This window comes from Dendronephthya gigantea, unplaced genomic scaffold, assembly GCF_004324835.1.
Source record: "Dendronephthya gigantea isolate DGI-Jeju-01 unplaced genomic scaffold, DenGig_1.0 000103F, whole genome shotgun sequence".
In the NCBI taxonomy this organism is placed as follows: domain Eukaryota; kingdom Metazoa; phylum Cnidaria; class Anthozoa; order Malacalcyonacea; family Nephtheidae; genus Dendronephthya; species Dendronephthya gigantea.
The window spans coordinates 710,176-722,322 of NW_021163113.1; the positions used below are offsets into that span (position 1 = coordinate 710,176).

Consider the following 12,147-nt stretch of genomic DNA (forward strand, 5'->3'; position numbering starts at 1 on the left):
ACATCATCCACTATTCACGTGATGCAATTTAAAATCTTGAGCTAATACTCCATTGGACATACTCACACTTTTTCCTAACGAAGGCGCAGCCTTGATTTTCTTCAAGAGAGGCAGTTGTTGGCCGCGATCCTTTAACAGTTTTTGGTGATCAGACAGGCCCTTTGACTTCCCCGTCTGTTTTAGTCTAGTAAATTATTGAAATCATGATAAAACAGATAGATAAATATAAATAAATAGATAAATAAATATATTTCGAAAACCAAGCGATTTATCGTTTGCTTTAAATGCCTAATTCATCACAGAATCGTTGAGCTCACCTTCGGTCCGATGATTTGTAATCCATGAGGTTATTGAGATTGTAGAAATTCTTGCAATAACTTGCATGGAAATGTCTTTACACAGCCAACACAGGAAAGCAAATAATATACTGTCACGAAAAAGTAATCGTTTATCTTCCCAAATGCGGTTTGATCCAAAAATACGATAAGCGCTTCAATTCCATCATATTTAATCCTTGCATTTTCGAGTCGTTTACACAAAATTATTGCGTTCAAACACTTTAATCTTTGAGGGGAAATTCAAACATTCTTTGTTGCTATGCTTACAAGTTGGCAGGTCAGAAAGTTACGCGCGCGTGTAAACACGTTAATTAAACAATAATTGCTCATTATAAATTGTTCAACAATCACTTTTTGCCTCGTTTGTGAAACGACCGGCGTTCACATCGTAAATCTTTGTTTATAGTTTGTTTTAAAACATTTCGTGCACGTATATTTCAGTTATTAGGAGTAGCATAATTGTTACATTTCAGAATTCTTTGTTTATTTTTCGAGCATCCCATGTGGCTTTTAGGCCTGTTTCAAACGTCGCATTTTGCATGCGTCGAATGGCATATGGTAAAACATGGACTGGACTGGACTAGTAAAAGGTGGACTGGACTCATTAGTAAAAGGTGGACTGGACTCGTTAGTAAAAGGTGGACTCTAACCGGAAGCACCGAAACACCATTCCGGAAATGAATACGTAAACAATATTCAGGGGGGAGATAAACACTAAAAAGTACCAAAAAACACTATTAGGCATTCAATATTTTATGATTTCGTACCAATGTACACAAAACAAAGACTTTATTTTGGTTATTTACCGTCAATCCATATAATGATTATTCTTAACTTAACGGTAAGCAACTCTTCTAGCATCAATTTATATCAAAACTTTCTACTCAAGACTTTCGTATAAGGAGCTATAAACATATCGGTGATATATATCGACCGTCGTCTATACGATTTCATACGAAGAGTAGATATAAAAGAGGGTTCACTCTTCGAAATTCCAATAATTTAGCATCAATGATTAGATATATATCTACTCTTTGGTTATATCCATCCCGGGATAACAACAATGAGAACTAAGAAATTGCAAAGTGCAAGTATTTTTCATGGGCTGTGCTGCTACAAACTTTTAAATAAATATATGGGTTTGACTTTTGGCATACTGTTCCAGTACGATTAGCCACTTCCTAATTTTTTTACTTTTACAATTTGATTTCTTATTTTTTGTAGATTTTCTGCAGGTTTGCATTAATGCATAGTATAAAATATATTTTAGTTTATGTGAACACACAACATGAATATTTATTGCCAAATATTAATACAAGTTATTAATATAAAACTATAATTTACCTCCATACGACTACACAAAATGTGTCTATTTATTTTTTTATTGACATCAATTATTAACTCAGTGAGACTTTTGCCAGAACTAGCTAGTGCAGATGTCTATTATAAACACAATAAATAAGTTGGATTACAGATTTCCTTTACCTTGTTTTTTTAAAAAGAAATTAAATAAAATGCTACCATTAGTTTTCATGTTTTATTTTTGTCATCTCACAACCATATTTTAGAAAGTACTTAGTATCATTTTGAAAGTAATATTGCCCAAAATACATTGACATACTTTCAAATATCATCTTTACTTGTCTTCACATTGTACTATTAATACCTGTGGAGTTTGTTTTAATAAATACAGGGTTGGTAAGAGATTGGGAAATTAATTCCTTTTTTTGTCTTTTTCACCCACCGCCCTCTGATATTAGAGAGCAAAATCTGTAATCCAACAAAAAAATATTGGTCGGTTGGCCTTTTATGTTATTTATTTATTGTGTTTATAATAGACATCTGCACTAGCTAGTTCTGGCAAAAGTCTCACTGAGTTAATAATTGATGTCAAAAAAAATAAATAGACACATTTTGTGTAGTCGTATGGAGGTAAATTATAGTTTTATATTAATAACTTGTATTAATATTTGGCAATAAATATTCATGTTGTGTGTTCACATAAACTAAAATATATTTTATACTATGCATTAATGCAAACCTGCAGAAAATCTACAAAAAATAAGAAATCAAATTGTAAAAGTAAAAAAATTAGGAAGTGGCTAATCGTACTGGAACAGTATGCCAAAAGTCAAACCCATATATTTATTTAAAAGTTTGTAGCAGCACAGCCCATGAAAAATACTTGCACTTTGCAATTTCTTAGTTCTCATTGTTGTTATCCCGGGATGGATATAACCAAAGAGTAGATATATATCTAATCATTGATGCTAAATTATTGGAATTTCGAAGAGTGAACCCTCTTTTATATCTACTCTTCGTATGAAATCGTATAGACGACGGTCGATATATATCACCGATATGTTTATAGCTCCTTATACGAAAGTCTTGAGTAGAAAGTTTTGATATAAATTGATGCTAGGGGAGTTGCTTACCGTTAAGTTAAGAATAATCATTACATGGATTGACGGTAAATAACCAAAATAAAGTCTTTGTTTTGTGTACATTGGTACGAAATCATAAAATATTGAATGCCTAATAGTGTTTTTTGGTACTTTTTAGTGTTTATCTCCCCCTGAATATTGTTTACGTATTCATTTCCGGAATGGTGTTTCGTTGCTTCCGGTTAGAGTCCACCTTTTACTAACGAGTCCAGTCCACCTTTTACTAACGAGTCCAGTCCATGTCCAGTCCACCTTTTACTAATCGGGGCTATATCGGTCCAGTCCACCTTTTACTAATGAGTCCAGTCCACCTTTTACTAGTCCAGTCCAGTCCATGTTTTACCATATGCCGCGTCGAATACAATTCTAATTAGATTCGACCCTAAAACAATAATCCGACCGTCATTTCAAACGTCGCATTTCGCATGTGCTCAATTCAAATAGTTGCGGGCTCTATTCCTTATGATCAGCGACATTCCGCTTAGGCGTAAATAAAAAATGTCATATTTTTAGAAATCCTTTTCTTGCTATTATTTTCTCATATTTTTGCCTAAATATATTGCACTTTATGCAATATCCAATTGCTTCCCAGCCGCTTCCAGTAAGCCAGCCTTGGGATTGGGATTCTTCGTTTTGTTCGTGTACTGCGCAACGATTTTAAACAGTCGCGGTAGGCAAATGTATTTTGTCAACTTTCATGCACACGTAATGCAATATTATTGTTCTGGTTCATTTCTTTTGTCTACGGCCTCCATATTTCCTTACTTATGCCTTTCAATATCATAACATGCATGACGTTCTTTGTCTTTTTCTTCAAGCGAATTGAATTCGACACATGCAAAATACGACCTATGAAACCACGTCGCACCCAGCTCGCATAATGCGACCGGAACAGTCGAATTTAGCATCACGGTCGACCGCAATTAAAAACAGCGAATTCAATTGTTTCATACGTCGCATTTCGCATGCAGATAATTCAAACAATTGTATTCGACACATGCAAAATGCGACGTTTGAAACAGGCCTTAATTGGTTTAAAAACCCGAATTAAACTGGCGCGAAATTTTCCCGCCATTGCACGATGCAAAAAATTAGCCACCCTGTCCCTGGCGCCTACGACGGGGACGTGAAGTAATACTGTCGTTATAAATACAGTTTCACAAAAGTGATCAAAATTTATAGACTGCTTTTGGTAAATGAAGCCGATACCGTGTGTATTCTATTACAAATTGAAAATGGCTTCCTAACATGTACACTAGTGGTTGCTTTCCAAATCCACCCACGTCTTAATATACCATTTTCAAGGGGGGAGAGAGTGCTCCAGTTTTGGCAAGGGGCGTCAATATATATACTTAGTTTGCACCATGTCGTAATTTCCGTGTAATACGATATCCTCGATTGGGGTGTATGCGACTCAAAATGAAACTAAACACACAGACATGTCGAAATATTTCGTTTGCAATGGAACAAATTGTGTAGTTTCTACTGGTAAATCATAAATTGAGGCAGGATGTAAATACGAAACAAATCCAAGATTCAGTCGAAGATACTGACGCCAAGGTAATGAACCGAATTTAAAGTAATATTTTCCAGGAAGTTTTAGTATTACCATCCAAACGTCTGCTTCACGTCAGCCTCGGCAAACGGCAATATATATATGTGGATTGTGGAATGTACAACTTTACGCGGCATACAACAGTTCAGCCTTCTCTAAGCTTCTCTAATGCGCCGAAGGTGAACTTTATAATAGCAAAATGGGGCAAGATTCGCATATATGCGCGAAGATATTTGCCAGAGATTTCGCTAGATTCAATTGACTAGCATTGTTATGTTGAATCAACCGCCGTGAGAGCTTCATTCTATACTGGACCACGACTATTAACTCTTTTGTCGTATATTACGGTATATATTCTGTTAATAAAATGACTCAGGAGAGGGGAAATTAAAAGTTATCGAGGATGAATTTATCTGAGAACACAATGCGAAATTTTAGGGCTCACCATAGGCAACCCAGACTTTGACTTGCGCGTGTGATACTCGCGGGTGTGTCGCGCTTATACTTTGTTTACTTAGTCTATATACATATAATGGCAAGGTATAGGAAAGAGTTTCACAATATATAATTATGTTATGTCAAAAATTAAATAAAGAAATGCCACAAAAACTACAACCTAATAGTCACCAACGATTGAACTACATTATCCTGAAGTTTCCATGCTTTTAGACATGTTTAAAACCAAAAACATCTAAAGACTTCGATTTAGAAAATTAAAACAGGAATTCATACGAACTTTTGAGAAAACTATCTGCGGTTTTACTCCATCTAAGGAAATCTTTTTAAAATATTAGCAAACTCTTATTGGTATTCTTGCGCGTCAGAGTGTGTGTTTTGTCATTATGCATAAGGTCCATTGCCGTAGCAATATTGACTTGCATTAGCTATACCCTCGTATACCCAGGCACTTTAGTTGAAAGCATATAACGTTGCATTAATTTGTAACAGAGGTGAGCTGAGAAAAATCGAACGCGGGGTTGTGCTTGGGGAGGTTGATAAAATTGTGATATGTTTTCAAGTAAAGCCTCTGGGTACGAGGCAATGAAAAGGCAATCTGCTTGGCAAAATGTGCAAGAAAGACTTTCCCTGCCACTTGGAATGCAATTCAACTCCTGAGGCATCTAAAGTTGTCAAATACGAACATTTCTTATGCTCTGCTAACGTTTTCTGAGCATTTCCAACATTTCCAAATTTATACGTCTCTCAAGGAAAATTGCATATTGTACCACAGCCTTAACTCCAAAATACACTAATTCCCAGCGAAACATCGAAATGTAAATATACCTCAAAACATGCGAAAACCGGATTGGAGATCCTTTGCTTTAATGTGACCTTTTTGCCATTAGACGAAAACAAACCCGCTCATATACGGTATATATTCCTTTGTAAAGGCAGAGATATCACTTTCTTTGTAAAGGTAGAGATATCATTCTAGCTTTTATGAATCCTTTTAGATGTAAACAGAAAATGGCCTCATACGAAACCGGATATGACGATGAGCGATTCCAACATCCAGTTGGTCAGAGCTTTCACTGTGGTATTTGTTACAATGTCATCAAAGACCCGGTCATGTGTCGACATAATGAACATTTGTTCTGTAGAGGTTGCATCACCAGACATCTCATGAACTCTCAGACATGTCCCACATGTATTGAGCCACTTACTGTTGACACCCTGACTCGAGCATCGCGGACCGTAACCAATTTACTGTCGGAATTAAAGATTCACTGTGAATTCTTCAATCGTGGTTGTGAAAGATTTGTGGAGTTAGGAGAGCTTGAAAGGCATGTTGTGGACTGTGGGTTTGCCCCAGCAGTCTGCTCGAATGAAGGCTGTGGTCAGGAAGTCGATAAGCAAGATTTATTGCATCATGAAACGGCCGTGTGTGAATTTCGCCGTGTGAAATGTCACAGTTGCAATGAAATCAGCCAAGAGATGGATATAGTTAAGAAAAACTTGGCTGTGATGAACCTCAAGTTGAATGAAGTCAGTGAAACCTTGAAACAAAATGAGAAGAAGTTGGATAGAAATGAGAAAAGTGTGCTGGTGAACGTTGAGATGGTTCAAAAACAACTCAACAAGCAGGAAGAAAGCAATCTTCGGCTAGAAGCGGACAATGTAGAAATGAAGAAATGTTTAGAGAAAGTGGCACAACAAATGGAAAGATTGACCCAGCAGCGGGAAGATCTAAAGAAAAGTATCGCAGAAGCTGTTGAACCTGAAAGAGAGCCGAGAATTATCGTTGCTGGGGGATATAATGCTGGGAGTTTAAATTCTGTGGAAATGTTCAGCCTCTCAAATGGAAAGTGGTTACCACTACACCCAATGAAACAAAGCCGTCATTTTGCATCCTCTGTCGTTTACAACAATCAAATGCTTGTTATTGGAGGTTTTACCAATGGTAGGGCAGTAAAGTCGACGGAGAAATTAACGTTGAAAGATGTCCATGTAAACCAGTCCATATTTTGGGAAGACGATCCTGAAGTGTTACGTGGGCCCTTGTATGGACACTCCAGTGTTATGTATAATGGGCGGTTGATAGTCATTGGAGGTTATGATGGAACTGCATTTACACCTGCTAACATTGCTGAGATATCTCTTGTTCCTCCTTATTCCAGTAAAGTATTGGCTACCCTGTCAGAAAGTAGATGGCTACATGGGGCTGTCTTGTTTGGTAACACGATCGCAATTCTTGGGGGGAAAAAAGGTTGGGATAGTTCGTCGAATCTGAAATCCGTTCTGTTGTATGATATTGTCAAGAATGAATGTCGTCATTTAGCGCCATTGCTTTATTCTATGAATCGAATGGCCACTGTCAAGTGGGGTGATGACAAAGTGATTTTAATCGGAGGCAGTAACTATAGCGGTAAGTTATTGAGCAAAGTACTTGTGTATAACATCAAGACTCAGAAGAGCCACATGTTACCAGACATGAAGTATAAGAGGAGAGGATGTGCTGCCGCAGTCGTTGGTGACACTGTGGTTGTTATGGGGGGACAAGATGAAAGAGGAAACTCTTTAAAGTCTGTCGAAAGTTTCAGGTTCGATTCATGCACCTGGGAAGAACTTCCCGATATGCAAGAAGCAAGAGACGGAGCTGCAACAGTTGTATGTTAATTAATTATGTCCTGCATATATTTTTATATATATATATATATATATATATATATATATATATATATATATATATATATATATATATATATTGACATTTGATTTTCAAAGAACAATGAAACAGTTTATGACATTGATCCGGTTTATACTCGTGCTTGTGAAGTAAATCAATTGTTATAGAAATAATATTTCAGAAAAAACAGACTAGTGGTGTGTGTAACCGATTAAACCAGTTCATTTTAATGACTGGACATACTATAATTATTCTCTTTGTATTAGTGCCTGTTTGTCTGGATGGATGATCTGTCTCTAGGCTGATATCACTCTCTCCAGTGGATGACGCTTGAAAAAATTAACAATAGACCATTTCACCTTGCATGCAAATTTACCTATTTCAGATGTTCAATATTCATAAAGGTGGATTTCCACTTACAGCGAAATCGTTCGCTAGCGAAATTTTGCATATTTTCTTTTGAATTGAGAACAGTCAAGTCGAACTAATTTATTTATGCTGTTAAAATTCAAAAGAAAGCATGTAAATATGCAAATCCGCCTTAACACGTCGAAATATATCGTCTTGTCTTTTAAATGGCTTATTTCTGTAGCTTTTTTGGTTAAATCAGAATCAGTATTTCAAATTATTGGGATATGGAAATACAAGACAAGTGTCTAGATCCAGTTGAACGAATTTACAGCAAGGTAAAGAACCAATTTCGAAGCAATACATTTCAGGAAGTTAAATTCCTAATCTACTCACAAACGACTGCCCCTCGTTAACCATCACACTGTAGGGAATGTACAATTTTTGGCCAACAACGATATTTTCTTTATGGATTGTGAAGTATTTTCAGCGCGATAAAGACGTAACTCCGGAGGACAAGATATGTGTGTTGGTATTCACTGGCATTACGCCCGTTTCAGACGACGAACATTTAATGTGCCGAATCGAATGCAAAGACTTTAGTCATGCATTAACATTAGGTTCGGCGCATGCGAACTTCGACTTCTGAAACTGGCCTTAGTAGCCTTCAGTCTGGTTTTCGTATGGCATAATTCGTCACAATTTACATGTCGTAATTAGTTGTTATACGAAAATTTTACGAAATCCGACATATGAAAACCAAATATGAACAAATTTCAACAAATTACGACATGTGAATTACGACGAATTATGTTGTATGTAAACCAGCTTTAAAGATCGATTTGTGTCTACGGCAAACGCCAAGCCGCTACCCAACATCGTGCGTGTCTTACCTACACTATCTAAGGCTGGATTTCCACTTACAGAGAAATAGTTCGCTAGCGAAATATTGGCATGTTTTCTTTCGAATTTCAACAGCATAAATAAATTAATTCTACATTACCGCTCTCGATTCAAAAGAAAATATGCAAATATTTCGCTAGCGAACTATTTCTCTGTAAGTGGAAGTCCACCCTTAGAGTGTGCAACAATTTCGTTAAATCAAAAAAGTTCAACATAAACCTCGTGTTATTTAAGAAGTCATGTAAGAAAGCAATATGCATTATTGCTCGTGTATTTAGCGAACAATTAAATTCCAGCTTTGCAGTATGTATTTCACATTTGCCGAATAAAGTTTAATTTTTGAACGGTAAATTTTTATTGTTTTGTGACCTACTATTTTGAGTAGAATCTACAAGTAATGTCAGACTTTTATAATCTATCCAATTTCTTTCAGATGTAAACAGAAAATGGCTTCGTACGAAACCGGATATGACGATGAGCGATTCCAACATCCAGTTGGTCAGAGCTTTCACTGTGGTATTTGCTACAACGTCATCAAAGACCCGGTCATGTGTCGACATAATGAACACATGTTCTGTAGAGGTTGCATCACCAGACATCTCATGAACTCTCAGACATGTCCCACATGTATTGAGCCACTTACTGTTGACACCCTGACTCGAGCATCGCGGACCGTAACCAATCTACTGTCGGAATTAAAGATTCACTGTGAATTCTTCAATCGTGGTTGTGAAAGATTTGTGGAGTTAGGAGAGCTTGAAAGGCATGTTGTGGACTGTGGGTTTGCCCCAGCAGTCTGCTCGAATGAAGGCTGTGGTCAGGAAGTCGATAAGCAAGATTTATTGCATCATGAAACGGCCGTGTGTGAATTTCGCCGTGTGAAATGTCACAGCTGCAATGAACTTAGCCAAGAGATGGATATAGTTAAGGAAAACTTGGCTGTGATGAACCTCAAGTTGAATGAAGTCAGTGAAACCTTGAAACAAAATGAGATGAAGTTGGATAGAAATGAGAAAAGTGTGCTGGCGAACGCTGATATGGTTCAAAAACAACTCAACAAGCAGGAAGAAAGCAATCGTCGGCTAGAAGCGGACAATGTAGAAATGAAGAAATGTTTAGAGAAAGTGGCACAACAAATGGAAAGATTGACCCAGCAGCGGGAAGATCTAAAGAAAAGTATCGCAGAAGCTGTTGAACCTGAAAGAGAGCCGAAGATTATCGTTGCCGGGGGATATAATCGTAAGAGTTTAAATTCTGTGGAAATGTTCAGCCTCTCAAATGCAAAGTGGTTACCACTACAACCAATGAAACAGCCCCGTAACTTCGCATCCTCTGTCGTTTACAACAATCAAATGCTTGTCAGTGGAGGTTTTAGCAATGGTAAGGTAGTAAAGTCGACGGAGAAATCAACGTTGAAAGATGTCCATGTAAACCAGTCCATATTTTGGGAAGATGATCCTGCAGTGTTACGCGGGCCCTTGTATGGACACTCCAGTGTTGTGTATAATGGGCGGTTGATAGTCATTGGAGGTTATGATGGAACTGCATTTACACCTGCTAACATTACTGAGATATCTCTTGTTCCTCCTTATACCAGTAAAGTGTTGGTTACCCTTTCAGAGAGTAGATGGCTACATGGGGCTGTCTTGTTTGGTAACACGATCGTAATTCTTGGGGGGAAAAAAGGTTGGGATTCGTCGAATCTGAAAAGCGTTTTGTCGTATGATATTGTCAAGAATGAATGTCGTCATTTAGCGCCACTGCCTTATCCTGTGAATCGGATGGCCACTGTCAAGTGGGGTGATGACAAAGTGATTTTAATCGGAGGCAGTGAGAATGGCAATAAGTTATTGAACAAAGTACTCATATATAACATCAAAACTCAGAAGAGCCACATGTTACCAGACATGAAGTATAAGAGGAGAGGATGCGCTGCAGCAGTCGTTGGTGACACTGTGGTCGTCATTGGGGGATACGATGAAAATGGAAACTCTTTAAAGTCTGTCGAAAGTTTCAGGTTCGACTCCTTCACCTGGGAAGAACTTCCGGAAATGCAAGAAGCAAGATACGGAGCTACAACAGTTGTGTGTTAATCATGTCCTGTATATATTTAACATTTTATATCATTTAAATGTATAGTGCCGAATATTGACTTTTGATTTCCAAGAACAATGAAACAGTTTATAACATTGATCCAATTTATACTCCTGGGGCCGGTTGTATGAAAGCCGGATAGCGCTATCCACCGGATAGTGGTTTTTTCAATCGCTTCAAAATTGCCCGTTATTTGCCACAACTTTGATTAAGTCTCAGTATTCCTAAATCGAGGATCCTCTTTAATAATTGTTGCTTTCAAGCTAAAATTTTATCCCTTTTCGAGCATTTTTAGAACGGTTGAAAAAATCACTATCCGGTGGATAGCGCTATCCAGCTTTCATACAACCGGCCCCAGCTGGTGAAGTAAATGGATCGATTAATAATTTTCAGACAAAGTTACTAGTGGTGTTTGTAATTGATTAAAACTAGCGCATTTTCGTTACATGTATGTAAAGGGTAGAACGAAATTAAAGGCATGAGCGTTCAGGTTATCAAGATTTGATGTTCTGCATGGAGCCGGTTTTACGAAGGTCGGATAGCACTATCCACCATACAGTGTTTTTTACTATCGCTCCTGTTTTGCTAAAATTTGAATTAAACCTTCCTACTCTTGAAGTATATGTGTCTCTCTATCAGGGGCGCCGGAATATCGATAATAACGGGGGCAGATATTCATATATTCGTGTTCTGCATTATTAACTCCTTTTGAAATCGATTGTTTTTACGATCTGCGAACACGAATATATGAATATCTGCCCCCGTCATTATCGATATTCCGGCGCCCCTGCTCTCTATTCATTATTGGGTGAATATCTACAGGGTTTTTTTTTCAGACACCTTTTTTACAATGATAAAAAAAATAGTATCCGATGCTAAACAGCTTTCGTAGGTCTTCGTACAACGGCCTCTGATGTGCTATGTGCTCTCTGCACTTGGGCCTGTTTATACAGATGGATAATCTGTCGCAAGGGTTAATCTAGTGGATACATTGTTTTGCGTTGGTTCAAATTTATTACCATTCACAAAAAGTTTCCCGCAATCCTGCCTGCACCGTTAGTTTGTTTCTATATCTTTACTGTCGTTGTACGAAAGGGATAGTGGTTATTTTAATCGCTCCAATATTCATACCCCTTTCTTTAGACAACAGGGATCATCCGATTCATTTCTCTGGTGGATTGGCTGCAGAAACGAAGTATAATACCACATTCTTTTCATGGTGCCTAATATTGACCCGAGTCTGGAGGCTGCAGGAATGCCAATTATATAACTACAATGAAACACGCAATTTGATTGGTTCGTAGGCGTGCAGTATGAGACAATCCTGCACGGAAAGTT

The 12,147-nt window shown here is 37.5% G+C and overlaps 3 protein-coding genes across 5 annotated transcripts in view; 2 read left to right on the top strand and 1 right to left on the bottom strand.

Annotated features, from left to right (window-relative positions):
- LOC114534628 (dual specificity tyrosine-phosphorylation-regulated kinase 4-like) overlaps positions 1–582 on the bottom strand; it is a 19,827-nt gene extending 19,245 nt beyond the window's left edge. For both annotated transcript variants that reach the window (XM_028556094.1, XM_028556098.1), the window contains exons 1-2: positions 318–582; positions 67–184 (exon numbers count right to left, since the gene is read on the bottom strand). In XM_028556094.1, coding sequence (XP_028411895.1) covers positions 67–184; positions 318–343 — 144 coding nt within the window. In that variant the 5' untranslated portion in view covers positions 344–582. The remainder of the gene's footprint in view (positions 1–66; positions 185–317) is intronic.
- Positions 1–7,463, top strand: part of LOC114534629 (kelch domain-containing protein 8B-like) — an 8,986-nt gene extending 1,523 nt beyond the window's left edge. Inside the window, exons 1-2 of one of the 2 annotated variants that reach the window (XM_028556099.1) lie at positions 4,173–4,342; positions 5,792–7,463. In XM_028556099.1, coding sequence (XP_028411900.1) covers positions 5,805–7,454 — 1,650 coding nt within the window. In that variant the 5' untranslated portion in view covers positions 4,173–4,342; positions 5,792–5,804 and the 3' untranslated portion in view covers positions 7,455–7,463. Of the gene's footprint in view, positions 1–4,172; positions 4,343–5,791 lie in introns of those variants that run through there. The other variant, XM_028556100.1, reaches the window with a different exon arrangement.
- Positions 7,464–8,085: 622 nt separating this feature from the next.
- On the top strand, positions 8,086–11,379 carry LOC114534609 (kelch-like ECH-associated protein 1). Its single transcript, XM_028556071.1, has 2 exons — positions 8,086–8,150; positions 9,149–11,379. Exon 2 carries the CDS (start codon positions 9,162–9,164, stop codon positions 10,806–10,808), a length of 1,647 nt encoding a protein of 548 aa, XP_028411872.1. The 5' UTR covers positions 8,086–8,150; positions 9,149–9,161; the 3' UTR covers positions 10,809–11,379.
- The last annotated feature ends 768 nt before the right edge of the window (positions 11,380–12,147 follow it).

What these genes read in the sequence shown, in the direction of transcription:
- LOC114534609 (XM_028556071.1), top strand. Translation starts at nt 9,162, where the DNA reads ATGGCTTCGTACGAAACCGGATATGACGATGAGCGATTCCAACATCCA.